Raw genomic sequence first — 12,976 nt, forward strand, 5'->3', positions numbered from 1 at the left:
TGTACTGCACATCACACACATACAGTATTGTACTGTACTGCACATCACACACATACAGTATTGTACTGTACTGCACATCACACACATATTGTACTGTACTGCACATCACACACATACAGTATTGTACTGTACTGCAGATCACACACACATATTATTATGTACTGCACATTATACACAACAGTACAATCCCGGAATACCACTTTAAGTAAAGTCGTGGATTATATGCTATATGATCCATGAAATAAAGCTATTTTGAGGGTTTGTGCAGTTGTTATTGACTTTTATATTATTTATTAGATACAGTGAAGCCATTGTCAGGTATTTTCATAAATCTTGAAAAAGCCAGAAGAAAAATCACAATCACTCTCATGGTTGCGCTTATATATCTGCAGCTGCATCCCCCTCCTCACTTTATTTGAAGCAATGATGTGCATAGCAGTCAATCAGCTGGACAGTTAATTAATGGATTACACAATGAGTAATGGGGCCAGTACAGATAAAGGGGTCTTTATATGAGTCACTCTGCCCACCTCTCCATGGGACCTCTGTGTGTGGCCCTGATTGGTTGATTTTTGGCTAGTTTTGGAAAAATTTGGAACATCATGAATTAAGGCAGGTGAAGTCAGGGTGCGAAGATGTCCATCATCTTAGAAGCAGATCTTCTCCTTGATCTTGCAGGTGAAGAAGGATCCAGAGGCTTCACAGGTGGCGGACTCTGGGCAGACCTCCTCCACACAGGACACCCGGCCATCCTGGCATGTGCACTTAGTGCTGCAGGCTTCTTCTTTCCAGAAGTCTTCATCTTCTTTAGCAAACTTTGCTGTGAAATAAGAATCAGTGTCGATCAGAGGAGAAATAATTCATTACATGGTGGCCATTCACATGAATAGCTATCATGTAGGGAAGTAGATAGTAGATAGATAGATAGATAGAACACAACCAACTGCTCGATTCTCGATTCCTCATAAAACTCCATGGCGTGCTCCACATGCACCGCACGCTGTGGAAACACTTCGTCCGGCCATTAAGGTAATTATATATGGGGATATTCCTTACTACTTGTGCGCAACACAATAACCGCCATCCTGACTCTGGAATTAACCGCACCGCTGCTACCATCATACCAGATGGCTTCTATACGTGCTGCCGGTTTTGTAGCCACACGTGACACTTTGAATGCCTTCTTCCCCTGGCAGGGTTGATACAGGGAGTCCTTTTGTGGTAGTGGCACAGGGGAATCGTCTATGAGGCAACCCTGACGACCCTGATATTGCACCCAAAATATATACCCTAATCATGTAGTATTTCTTAATCATGTAACATCCTGAAATTGATATCTCCCTGTAATCATGTACTTACCCCACCATTGAAGTCGTGTTTTGGTTCCCTGCTCTAATCATGCTCTCTGAAATCCCTGTTTTCTTAATCATGTTCCAATCATGCTTGCCGTAAACCTGTCCTTATCATGTGTTGTCCTGATGATGCTCACCATTGTTTCCCTGTATTACACATATATGACTCTTGACACTAGTGCAGAGCCATGATTTTTCAGACACCAGTTCCTCATACGATAGCTGGTCCACAGAGGAACTGATGCCTGCGGCTCTGTCTACTGTCAAGTAATATGTCTTATGGAAGTTGGACCAACACTTGTTTGCCATGAACACGTCTCCCTCTATGACATGGATTATTTATTGAAGCAATGGATGAATTATTAATGCCCCTTTTGGATGAACTCCCATTTGCCAAGGAGTGATAAATATGAAAAATGTCATGATAACTGATGTGTATATGAATGAATTTCCACTGAGATATGTATGTATATATATAGATATATATTTATATATTTTTTAATTGTATTGTTCTGTGTTTACATTTATAGCTTGACAAAGGGCACCGAACTGGGCCCGAAACGTTGCCATAGGCAATAAATGTGATGAGATTGTACCACTGGTAAATAAAGATTGAATACAAAGCCATTTGCTGACTCCGGTGTGCTGTCTCCGAAACACCTATTCAAACCAACTGCTCCTATACATTAAATCCACAAGTAAACCACCGGCACAAACATCATAGCAGACCTGCCTCTTTAGCCTACCTCCATCTTTTAAATGGTCCAAGATGTCAGCCCCAAACTATATGGAGACCATAAACAGCGCAGAGATCCAGGAGATGCTCCATAACTTCCATATTAAAGTGTATGAGCTGAACCCAGAAGGAGTAAATCTCGCGGTAAGGGACTGTAGTAATATACTTTACACCATGGCGGAAATCTCTGACCTCAAAAGATGCAACAAATGTCCAAAAAAGCAACAACTCAACAGTTGGTTCGACCGGGAGTGTAAAGATATAAGCAAGGCGCTTAGAATGGCCTCAAATAGGAAACAGCAAGATCCGAAAAACCCCAGTCTGAGGGAAGCCTACAACAACATACAAAGGCAATAAAAAAATACCCTCAGAACGAAAAAGCAAGGCAACATCTCAACCAACCTCCTCCAACTCCAAGATGCTCTCCAGGACAACTCCCTCTGGGAACTATGGAAGCACATGGACAAAACCAGAAAGAACACCAACCTCCACATCCAAAACGGCAACATCTGGCTCCAGTACTTCAAGGATCTTTACAAAGCCATCTCGAGAGAGGACCAAAGCACAGAACAAAAAGAAATCACAAAAAAGCTGAAGGATATTGAGGAAAAAATCGAAGATTTCCAAAACCCTCTATACACACCGATCACACTGCAGGACATAACATAAAGCATCTTAGTGATAAAAAGTAAAAAAGCCAGCAGCCCAGATGGGATCCTTCCAGAAATTATCAAATACAGCCCGCCAGATATCCAGGCTGCATTAGTAAATCTCTACAATGTTGTGCCGGCTACTTCCCCCAAGCTGGAACCAGGGCATCATCACCCCCATACACAAGGGCGGAGACAGGTACGACCCAGCCAACTATAGAGGGATATGCGTCAGCAGCAACCTGGGAAAACTCCTCAGCAGTATCCTGAATAAGAGGATCCTCAGCTTCCTCACCCAGCACAACATCCTCAGCAGAAGCCAAGCAGGCTTCATACCAAACCACCATGCCACGGACCACATCTACACCCTGCAGAGCCTCATCAAGAGCCATGTCCACAATACAAAGCATGGAAAAATATCTATGCCTGCTTTGTGGACTTTAAGAAGGCCTTTGAATCAGTGTGGCACCCATGCCTATTCCTGAAACTTCTTGAAAGCGGAATAGGAGGAAAAATATATGATGTCATCAGAAGTTCCTACACTGAGAACAGAAGTGTAAGATGGAGAAACAGCCACTGATTCTTGAATGCTGTTTCTGAGACTGTCATTCTATCTGTTTCACCACACAGCGAAGTTACTGCCGGATCTAGATATGTAAAACAGATGATGACTCATGCTGTGTGCCAGAGAGAGAGGAGATGGTGACATGAGGAGACATGTTTGTGCAGAGGCTGAAGACAGGATCCAGTGCCATCCTCAGGTCTGTGGGACTTGGAGCGGTCAAAGTCACTGTCAGAAGTGACTGATGCCTGTCAGCAATGCAGATGTTGTCAAGGAAGAAAGGATCGGTTTCCTGAAGGTCAGTGGGACCGTGGAATGTGGTTACAGACCCTGTGAGACCTCATGGTGGATGGAAGAACCTGCGAGTTGGTGTAAGTCCCCATCGGAAAAGGACCAGGCCAGGGTCAGCGATCCAGAAGGCTTCCCAGAGAGAGAGAGAGAGGTCTGAGTCCTGGAAGGCTGGAAGAGCCGTGGAACAGTTGGAGTTACCAGGAGAGGTGGAGTTGCTCAGCTTGGAGAAGAATTAGTCCGCCATTTTGTCAGCTGAACCGTGTGGATCCGGATTCTGTTCGCAGGAATGAGTATCGGCGTCAGGAAGCTGATTGGAACAGAGGGTCAGAGTACAGGTTCTGCAGGGTCACATGTTGTGGCAGGGACTTGCTGTCTGTCTGGAGCAACCAGTAAATACAGGACATACCCAGGTCAGTGACTTAGCGGCACGGTTATTGACTTATAGGCTCTGCCGTGTGCGCCATCGGTCAGGTCCGTTACCCTGCGGCACAGTATCGACTTGCGGGCTCTGCTGTGTACGCTGCTTTGGGTACGGATGTTCATTTGGGCTGGTACCGTGACTCTGAGCCTGGGGTATAGGGTATTCAGGACACTCCACTGTTGCTACACTACAAGGCCACGCCAGCGTCCAGGCTGAGAGTACTCAGAACACATGAACAGTGTCATTTGGGGGCAAGAGAAAGGAATGTGAGGTGTTCATTGTATTTGATATATATGTGATATATACTCTCTATACTTGCTGTTGTAATATCTGTTTATACCACTGTTCAGTAAAGTTAATGTTTTTGCATCAGGAGCTGGTGTCCGTGTCGCTTTCCTTATTCCATGACTTTGCTGTATCCTGGGGGTCCCTCCCCGGTTCACGGTCTTACAGATGCAGCGTGAAGGTAAATGGGAGGAGAACGGCTTATTCCCGGCAGAGCCGAGGAGTCAGACAGGGCTGCAGCCTCAGTCCAACCCTGTTTAACATCTACATCAATGAGCTGGCAGCGGCTCTGGAGTCCTCCTCTGCACCTGGTCTCACCCTCCATGACACCGAGGTGAAATTTCTCCTTTATGCAGATGATCTTCTGCTACTATCACCAACTGAGAAAGGTCTCCAAGATAACCTAAAAAATCCTGGAGAAGTTCAGTAACAAGTGGGCACTGCCCATCAATCCAAAGAAAACCAACATCATGGTGTTCCAGAAAAGAAAACGGAAAGCAGCCGGGCGTCCTCCCTTCCTGCTAAACAACTGTCCACTTTCAGAAACCGACACCTACACCTACCTGGGCCTAGAAATCAGCCAATCAGGGAGTTTTAAGAAAGCAATGGAAACACTGAAAGACAAGGCTAGAAAAACCTTCTATGCCATCAGAAGGCTTCTATATCACCTTAAAGCACCAGTGACCATCTGTCTTAAAATCCTTGACACCATCATTGCCCCAATCCTCCTGTATGGCAGACCGAGCAAAGTGGGACTCTGGGCCAACAAAACTTTTCCACCTAGAATTCTGCAAACACTTTCTCCAGGTCCACAGGAGCACCTCCAACAGCCCCTGTCGAGCAGAACTGGGCAGATTAACACTTTACTTTGCTGTCCAGAAAAGGGCGCTATCATTCAGAGCCCATCTGCATAGCAGCAGTCCTTGCTCCTACCATCACAAAGCCTTTCTACACCAAGAAGCCTCAGAAAAACAAAGCACCCTGCAACAAGTCACCCAAACCCAGCCTTCCCAAGCCACCAACCAATACAGACTGACAAAGGGTGAAATCCAGAGGACGATACACAAGTAAAAAGAAGAGTATATCAGCGTCTGGAGGAGCGACATACGAACATCCCAGAAGCTGACAGTATGCCGGAGCCTGCAGATGGAGTACAAACTGGCCCATATCTAAAGAAACTCCCCAATCCAAGAGACTGACACATCCTGAGCCGGTACAGACTGAGCGCCCACAGCCTGCTCATTGAATCTGGGCGTCACCGACAGAGGTACATGCCCAGGGAGAGCAGACTGTGCCAGCAGTGCGACCAGGAGGCCATGGAGGATGAGGCTCACTTCCTGCTACGGTGCCCCAAATTCTCAGCAGTGAGGGAAACTTACTTCAGGAGACTGTCTGATCTCTGCCCAGACTTCACCTCCATGGAGGAGGAAGAGAGACTCTCCATACTGCTGGGGGGAGAGGAGAACACAACGGCCACAGCAGCTCAATATATTACTGCCTGCCATAGACTGAGAGGAGCCTGATATACCATGGACTCCTTTATCCCCATCCTGGACGTGTCCCCATCCCCCGATCCTACCCAATTATTTCCTACTTGCTTTGGCAATGCTAAAATGTATTTAGTCCTACCAATAAAGCTTATTTGATTTGATAGATAGATAGATAATAGTAAATAGATGGGAAATAGATAGATATTAGATAGATAGATAGATAATAGATAGATAATAGATAGATATGAGATAGATAATAGATAGATGATAGATAATAGATAGATGATAGATAATAGATAGATAGATAAATAATAGATAGATAGAAAGATAAATAGAAAATAGATAATAGAAGATTCATAAATACCTTGAAATACGCATCCTCCAGGAACCTTAAAATCATCGACTTCGAACACCCATCGTCCCGGGTAGTTGACATTGGATGTAGACTGAATCTTCAGCATCTCTTTGGTCTGGGATCCAGGGATATTGAAGAAATGAGTGTCATCTCCGCTGTTGAATCCCGCCTGTGAACAGGATACAGTCCCCATTACTCCACTCCCATGACAGTCCACTGGGAATGTTACACTGAACACTCACCAGCAGGGGGCAGTTATACACAGGAGGCGCTGTTTATGGAAGATATGCCTCAAATGGGGTTGTCCACTTCCTGGCTACTTGTGAGCAATGTTTATGTAGTGCATTTGAATGGAGCCGGCTGATCGATGTGTCTGGTCACATGACCCTCCATCAGCAGCCATTTTATGGACAGGACCTCTGTGTTAGCAAAAAATTTGGCCAACAAGGGGGCTTTCCTCATGAAATATATAAAATGGCACAGAATTTCAACAAAGGTTGTATTAGTAAATGTCATATACTCACCTTACAAACACATTAGTTAACAGTAGCCAGAAAGTGGACAACCCCTTTAAGGCTTGTAGTAACATACCTGAGCAGGAATCCCACCCGTACCAGTGTAAGGGTCTCCATCACTGGCCGTTCCTGTTGTCCACTGAATGTCCCCGTAATTTAAGATGGCAATGTAATGGAAACCATCACTGGTGAGGACAGCCTGGAAAGTGTTCACCTGATGGAGGAGAAGAGCAGAACTATAAACAGGTCATATACATAATACATCGCTGCAGGAAACATCTGCAAAACCAAGAGAAAGCAATCTATCTATTATCTATTATCTATCTATCTATCTATCTATTATCTATCTATCTATCTATCTATCTATTATCTATCTATCTATTATCTATCTATCTATCTTCTATCTATTATCTATTAGATATTATCTAGATACTAGATATTATCTATTATCTATCTATCTATCTATCTATCTATCTATCTATTATCTATCTATCTATCTATCTATCTATCTATCTATTATCTATCTATTATCTAATATCTATCTATCTATCTATCTATCTATCTATCTATCTATCTATTATCTATCTATCTATCTATCTATCTATTATCTATCTATTATCTATCTATCTATCTATCTATCTATCTATCTATCTCATATCTATTATCTATCTATTATCTATCTATCTTATACTATATCTCTAACTCATATCTATCCATCCATCTGTCTATTACATCATCTCGCTTTCTATCTATCTATCTATCTATCTATCTATCTTCTATCTATTATCTATTTATCTATCTATCTATCTATCTATCTATCTATCCTTCTATCTATCTATCTATCTATCTATCTATCTATTATCTATCTATTATCTAATATCTATCTATCTATCTATCTATTATCTATCTATTATCTATCTATCTATCTATCTATCTTATACTATATCTCTAACTCATATCTATCCGTCCATCTGTCTATCACATCATCTCGCTTTATATCTATCTATCTATCTATCTATCTATCTATCTATCTATCTATCTATTATCTATCTATCTATCTTCTATCTATCTATTATCTATCTATCTATTATCTATCTATCTATCTTCTATCTATTATCTATTAGATATTATTTATTATCTATCTATCTATTATCTATCTATTATCTATCTATCTATCTCATATCTATCTATCTATCTATCTATCTATCTATCTATCTATCTATCTATCTATTATCTATCTATTATCTAATATCTATCTATCTATCTATCTATCTATCTATCTATCTATCTATTATCTATCTATCTATCTATTATCTATTTATCTATCTATCTATCTATCTATCCTTCTATCTATCTATCTATCTATCTATCTATCTATCTATTATCTATCTATCTATCTATCTATCTATCTATCTATCTATCTATCTATTATCTATCTATCTATCTATTATCTATCTATTATCTATCTATCTCATATCTATTATCTATCTATTATCTATCTATCTATCTTATACTATATCTCTAACTCATATCTATCCGTCCATCTGTCTATTACATCATCTCGCTTTCTATCTATCTATCTATCTATCTATCTATCTATCTATCTATCTATCTTCTATCTATTATCTATTTATCTATCTATCTATCCTTCTATCTATCTATCTATTATCTATCTATTATCTATCTATCTATCTATCTATCTATCTATCTATTATCTATCTATCTATCTCATATCTATTATCTATCTATTATCTATCTATCTATCTATCTATCTATCTATCTATCTATCTATCTATCTATCTATCTATCTATCTTATACTATATCTCTAACTCATATCTATCCGTCCATCTGTCTATTACATCATCTCGCTTTATATCTATCTATCTATCTATCTATCTATCTATCTATCTATCTATCTATCTATTATCTATTTATCTATCTATCTATCTATCTATCTCATATCTGTCTATCTATCCATATCTATCCATCCATCGTACAGGCGCAGACAGACATAACTCTGACCTTTTTGGATGCAGACCCGTAATACGCTACTTTGTCCCAGGTGGCAATGAACGCCCAGGTGGCCTTATAGTGCAGATCTGGCAGGTGCCTCCCCATGTCCTCTGATATCTGATCCAGGAGACTGGGGTCAGTGGTTTCCCTGTAGAACACTATGCCCCCCAAATCATTGTCCACATCTCCCCAAAAGGGGGTGACAAATGTTTCCCCGCTGGTCAGGGGGAAAGCATCCGGGGTGTATTGGGATACTTCCGTGTTGAATGAAATCACTCCATTGTTATTCACCTGTCGAACATGAAAATAATAAATTGGTAACTGGAGAAGATAAAATTATGATTGTTTTTACGGTGCCTGAGATACCACATACCACCAACAGGTGGCGACAATTCAAACACAGCTGTCACCTCCAACAAACATCCCAAGCCAGCAGCAGTACCTGAGAGTAGCTAGCAGCAGTACCTGAGAGTAGCCAGCAGCAGTACCTGAGAGTAGCTAGCAGCAGTACCTGAGAGTAGCCAGCAGCATGTTTGTAACGATCCTTTTCTTCCTGCAGGTAGTTTAGCAGAAGCTGTAAAAACGATCTTTAATCCCCTGCCGGCGCGCTTCTCTAGTCAGGCTTGAAATCACGGAGGCAGCGGCCTGCTTGCTTCAAGTCACGATAACCACGCCCCCTTCCCTGTGACTGACAGCGCTTATGCACGACAGTTCGGCTGGCTTTGCTGAACTGCCGGCTGTCAATCACAGCGAAGGGGCAGGGAAGGGGGCGAGGTTACCGTGACTTGAAGCAAGCAGGCCGCTGCCTCCGTGAATTCAAGCCTGACTAGAGAAGCGCGCCGGCAGGGGATTAAAGATTGTTTTTTTTACAGATTCTGCTAAACTACCTGCAGGAAGAAAAGGATCGTTACAAACATGCTGCTGGCTACTCTCAGGTACTGCTGCTGGCTACTCTCAGGTACTGCTGCTGGCTACTCTCAGGTACTGCTGCTGGCTACTCTCAGGTACTGCTGCTGGCTTGGGATGTTTGTTGGAGGTAACAGGTTCCTTTTAAAGGAGTCTTTTCCCCCTAATATTCTAACAGAGAACTCACCCTCTTGGGTGCAGATTTGGAATCACAAATAATGGATTTGCCAGTGTCACCTCTCTATGATTGCCACCAGCATGTCTAGCCCCAGTATCGAGGGAGAAGAAGATGGTTGAATGGACTTTAGGTTGGCTGATGTCTTCCAAAAACAGCGCCACATCTGTCTGTGGGTTGTTTTTGATACGGAAGCTCCATGGAAGTGAATAGATCTGAACTGAAATACCAGACACGTGAAGCATGGTACAAGAATGGAGCTTTTTTTTGAATTAGCAGCTATGTTTTTCTAATCTTGTACAACTTCTTTAATCCTTACGGTTGTGGAATGGTTCTTGTCTCTCTCTTTTGGACTTTTCGTATCACCACCTGTTGTTTATGGTCTGGAATATGGATAATATCTGGTGGCTACCACTAACCCCAGGTAGGGTCCTCTCATTTCCCATAATTTGTTTAAATCTTTTACTTAGGGTCTACATTAACGGCCATTGACTTTGTTGGTGATTGACCCGAAGACATATATCTTATCTGGAGGTCAAGCTAAGATACCATCTTCCCCGGGTTCATCCCTACTGTAAGTGTGCAAAATTGTCCTCCTTAAAGAGGTTGTCTGGCCAAGGAGTTGACAACCCCAATTGTCCTAACTTGTCCTTGACCTGAATTGGGCTGAGATGGTCATGCTGGGACCACGGACAGGCGAGTGTTTTCTTTTCTAATAGGGCACAGATTAGGTCCATTGGGGTTGTTGGCGCCTAGGCCAAACAACCCCTTTAACCCATATGTCTGGTACCACCAATAATTTTCTGGTTTGTCTGAGTGATAGAGACAGGGTTCTTCCTTCTGTAGGACATCTATTTTGCACATTTCTTTCCAAGGAGCATTGCCCTGCCTGATGGATCACCACATGGAGTGGAGTATGATAGGACAACCAGAGGACATCCAGTTATCTTTTTTATAATCTAAAGACATGCCCCTATCGACCCTTAATGGAAACAACTTTTACAAATGGTGGGGTCATAAAATTCTACAATAAGACACCAGAAATGAAGATAATGGACAGAAAAATGTTCTTACGTAAAGAGAATCGTATTCTCTGCCAAAAAATGTAAAGTTAATGGAGAGCGGGACTTCACCAGACGTTCCATCATCTTCAACGGGGGTCTTTTCGTCACCCTGATCGCTACCATATGGGTAGAGTACATAATCTAGATCAGGGGAATAAACCAAGTAAGTCAACAATGTAAGAAAAGAGGAGGGAGCAGAATTCAGTAATTTGGGGTGTTTTAACTCTCGGCTGTGTTTTGTTGGAATTGTTCTAGACAATATTTTTTTTTGGAATATTTGGGTTAATTTTGGTGATTGCAGGTAAGTCTTAGGGTTTGAAAAAAATTCTACCCATAATTCGCTTCACCAGAAGGACAGAATCCAATTCTATTAATCCCAATTTATTTTAAAGACTTTCCAGAATTCTGGTGCATTTCAGATCTTCAAAAGTCTTGTGGGACAGTGCGAAATGTTATGTATTATATGGTAGACCAGTACATAAAAAAAAAGTTAGAATGCCTTTATAAAAAGTCATACCTCACCGATCCCTGGCTGCTCCCATTCCCATGGTTACCAGGTCCCCACCTGTCTTTATTTTCTGGTCCCTGTCTACACAGGGAATGCAACCGGCCACAGTAGTGACCTGCCTCAGCAAGGGATTGGCTAACTAGTTGCATTTCCAATGTTTAGAGGGATCAGTAAGTAGTTACCAGATTGATCAGGTAAGTATTACTAGTTTTATTTTGTTAGACATTCTGACCCCATTTTAGCCAGATTTTTACTTATATATTTTTTTTAAATTTTTATATATAAAAGAGCAGTAGCTATATATTTTTATCCACTAGGCAGTGATTTAAAATTTTGTAGCACCCATGTCTCAGTGAAAGTGACGTGCGCCTAATGGTGCTCATGGATATATTTCCTAATTATAGCACACCATGTGGTCCGAAGGGGAATTGCATGTAAAATCTATAGTTAAAACATGAAAGAAAAATGACTGAAACCCAAGGTATCTAAAGGAGATTGAAATCAGAAGGCACTTTTTTTTTTACTATCTTTTTATGCCAATGCAAATATATGTACACCTCTTGAGTGATGCCTCCTCACAACACATGTAACATTAATCACTTATGGCCTACTATTTTCATTCTTTGTCAATGAAAAGGAAGACATAACCCTTTAGGGTAACTGCTAATCTCAAGTAGTCACTGAACAAGCGCCTTCATTATTTTTAGGCCAGATTATCCTAAATGCGGATAACTTTTTGGAAATTCTTTCCTACTTTAGTTTCTCAGAAGTTTTGCAAAATGTAAAAATAACCACGCATGTAAATAATAATAATAAAAAAAATGTTTTTACCTGATTTGGACAATCCTTGCTCAAACCCTGAAATCAAAACTGTGCAAAAATATTTTTTATTATTTTTGTTATCATATTTATTTTGCTTTTAAATCTCACTTTTTTTTTTATAGCACTTACCAAGCAGCAGCAGCAGCAATGAAGTCACTCGTAACATCGTCCTTAGGTTGGCTGAGCTCTACCTGAAATACTGATAGGGAGAAGGTGAACATTCATTTTGAAAATCTCGCTTGCCCGTTGTGTTGGTAATTTTTTTATTTAGCCATTTTTGGGCCCTCTCAGATAGCAGTGTGTGGTTACAATTGTTACTTTTGCACCCCATATAGCTATGCCCCTGGTCTGTTAAGAAAAGTTTATCAAGAAATACATGGGATATATGTATTTTAGGTCCTACATGTCCTGAAACACATGAGAAAGTCTGTAAAATTTTGTATATAATTAGTGGTGCACCTGACCTAGAGCATGCTTCTGAGTTGTAGCACTTTGAATGGGATTATGATAAAGCTGGAGGAAACACCGGTAAATGCTCTTACCTCTGTATTGTCTGGTCGATCCCAACCTGAGGACACTCAGACAGAATATGATCTTATATATGGTGAGCCGTGGCGGGTGGGGACATAATGTTTGACCAGATCTTAAGTCTTGCATGTGTAAAGATGTGTACACAGCACTTACAATAATATTGATGTGTTTATAGAGTATGTAATACTGCCACATCGCCTCCACTCTCACCACTCTGCCCTTATCAAACAATGATTCACAATTTACTACAATTCTGACCCTGCAATTTTTAATATTTGAGAACAAAAGATTTACAATAT

At 41.2% G+C, this 12,976-nt stretch overlaps 1 protein-coding gene across 1 annotated transcript; it reads right to left on the bottom strand.

Moving 5' to 3' along the window:
* Positions 1-259: 259 nt before the first annotated feature.
* On the bottom strand, positions 260-12,719 carry LOC120992690 (alpha-tectorin-like). The gene is made up of 8 exons (XM_040421683.1): positions 12,689-12,719; positions 12,276-12,345; positions 12,156-12,194; positions 10,827-10,957; positions 8,681-8,962; positions 6,734-6,871; positions 6,152-6,311; positions 260-820 (listed from the first exon to the last, which is right to left on the bottom strand). The coding sequence occupies exons 2-8, from the start codon at positions 12,310-12,312 to the stop codon at positions 648-650; spliced, it is 960 nt and encodes a 319-aa protein (XP_040277617.1). The 5' UTR covers positions 12,313-12,345; positions 12,689-12,719; the 3' UTR covers positions 260-647.
* Positions 12,720-12,976: the final 257 nt, after the last annotated feature.

Source organism: Bufo bufo, chromosome 1 (assembly GCF_905171765.1).
Source record: "Bufo bufo chromosome 1, aBufBuf1.1, whole genome shotgun sequence".
Taxonomy (NCBI): Eukaryota; Metazoa; Chordata; class Amphibia; order Anura; family Bufonidae; genus Bufo; species Bufo bufo.

What these genes read in the sequence shown, in the direction of transcription:
- LOC120992690 (XM_040421683.1), bottom strand. Translation starts at nt 12,312, where the DNA reads ATGTTACGAGTGACTTCATTGCTGCTGCTGCTGCTTG. An exon ending in GAGAATACGATTCTCTTTAC is followed by an intron (nt 8,963 to 10,826) that starts GTAAGAACATTT and finishes CATGTTCGACAG; the next exon opens with GTGAATAACAATGGAGTGAT. An exon ending in CGGGTGGGATTCCTGCTCAG is followed by an intron (nt 6,312 to 6,733) that starts GTATGTTACTAC and finishes TCCTGTTCACAG; the next exon opens with GCGGGATTCAACAGCGGAGA.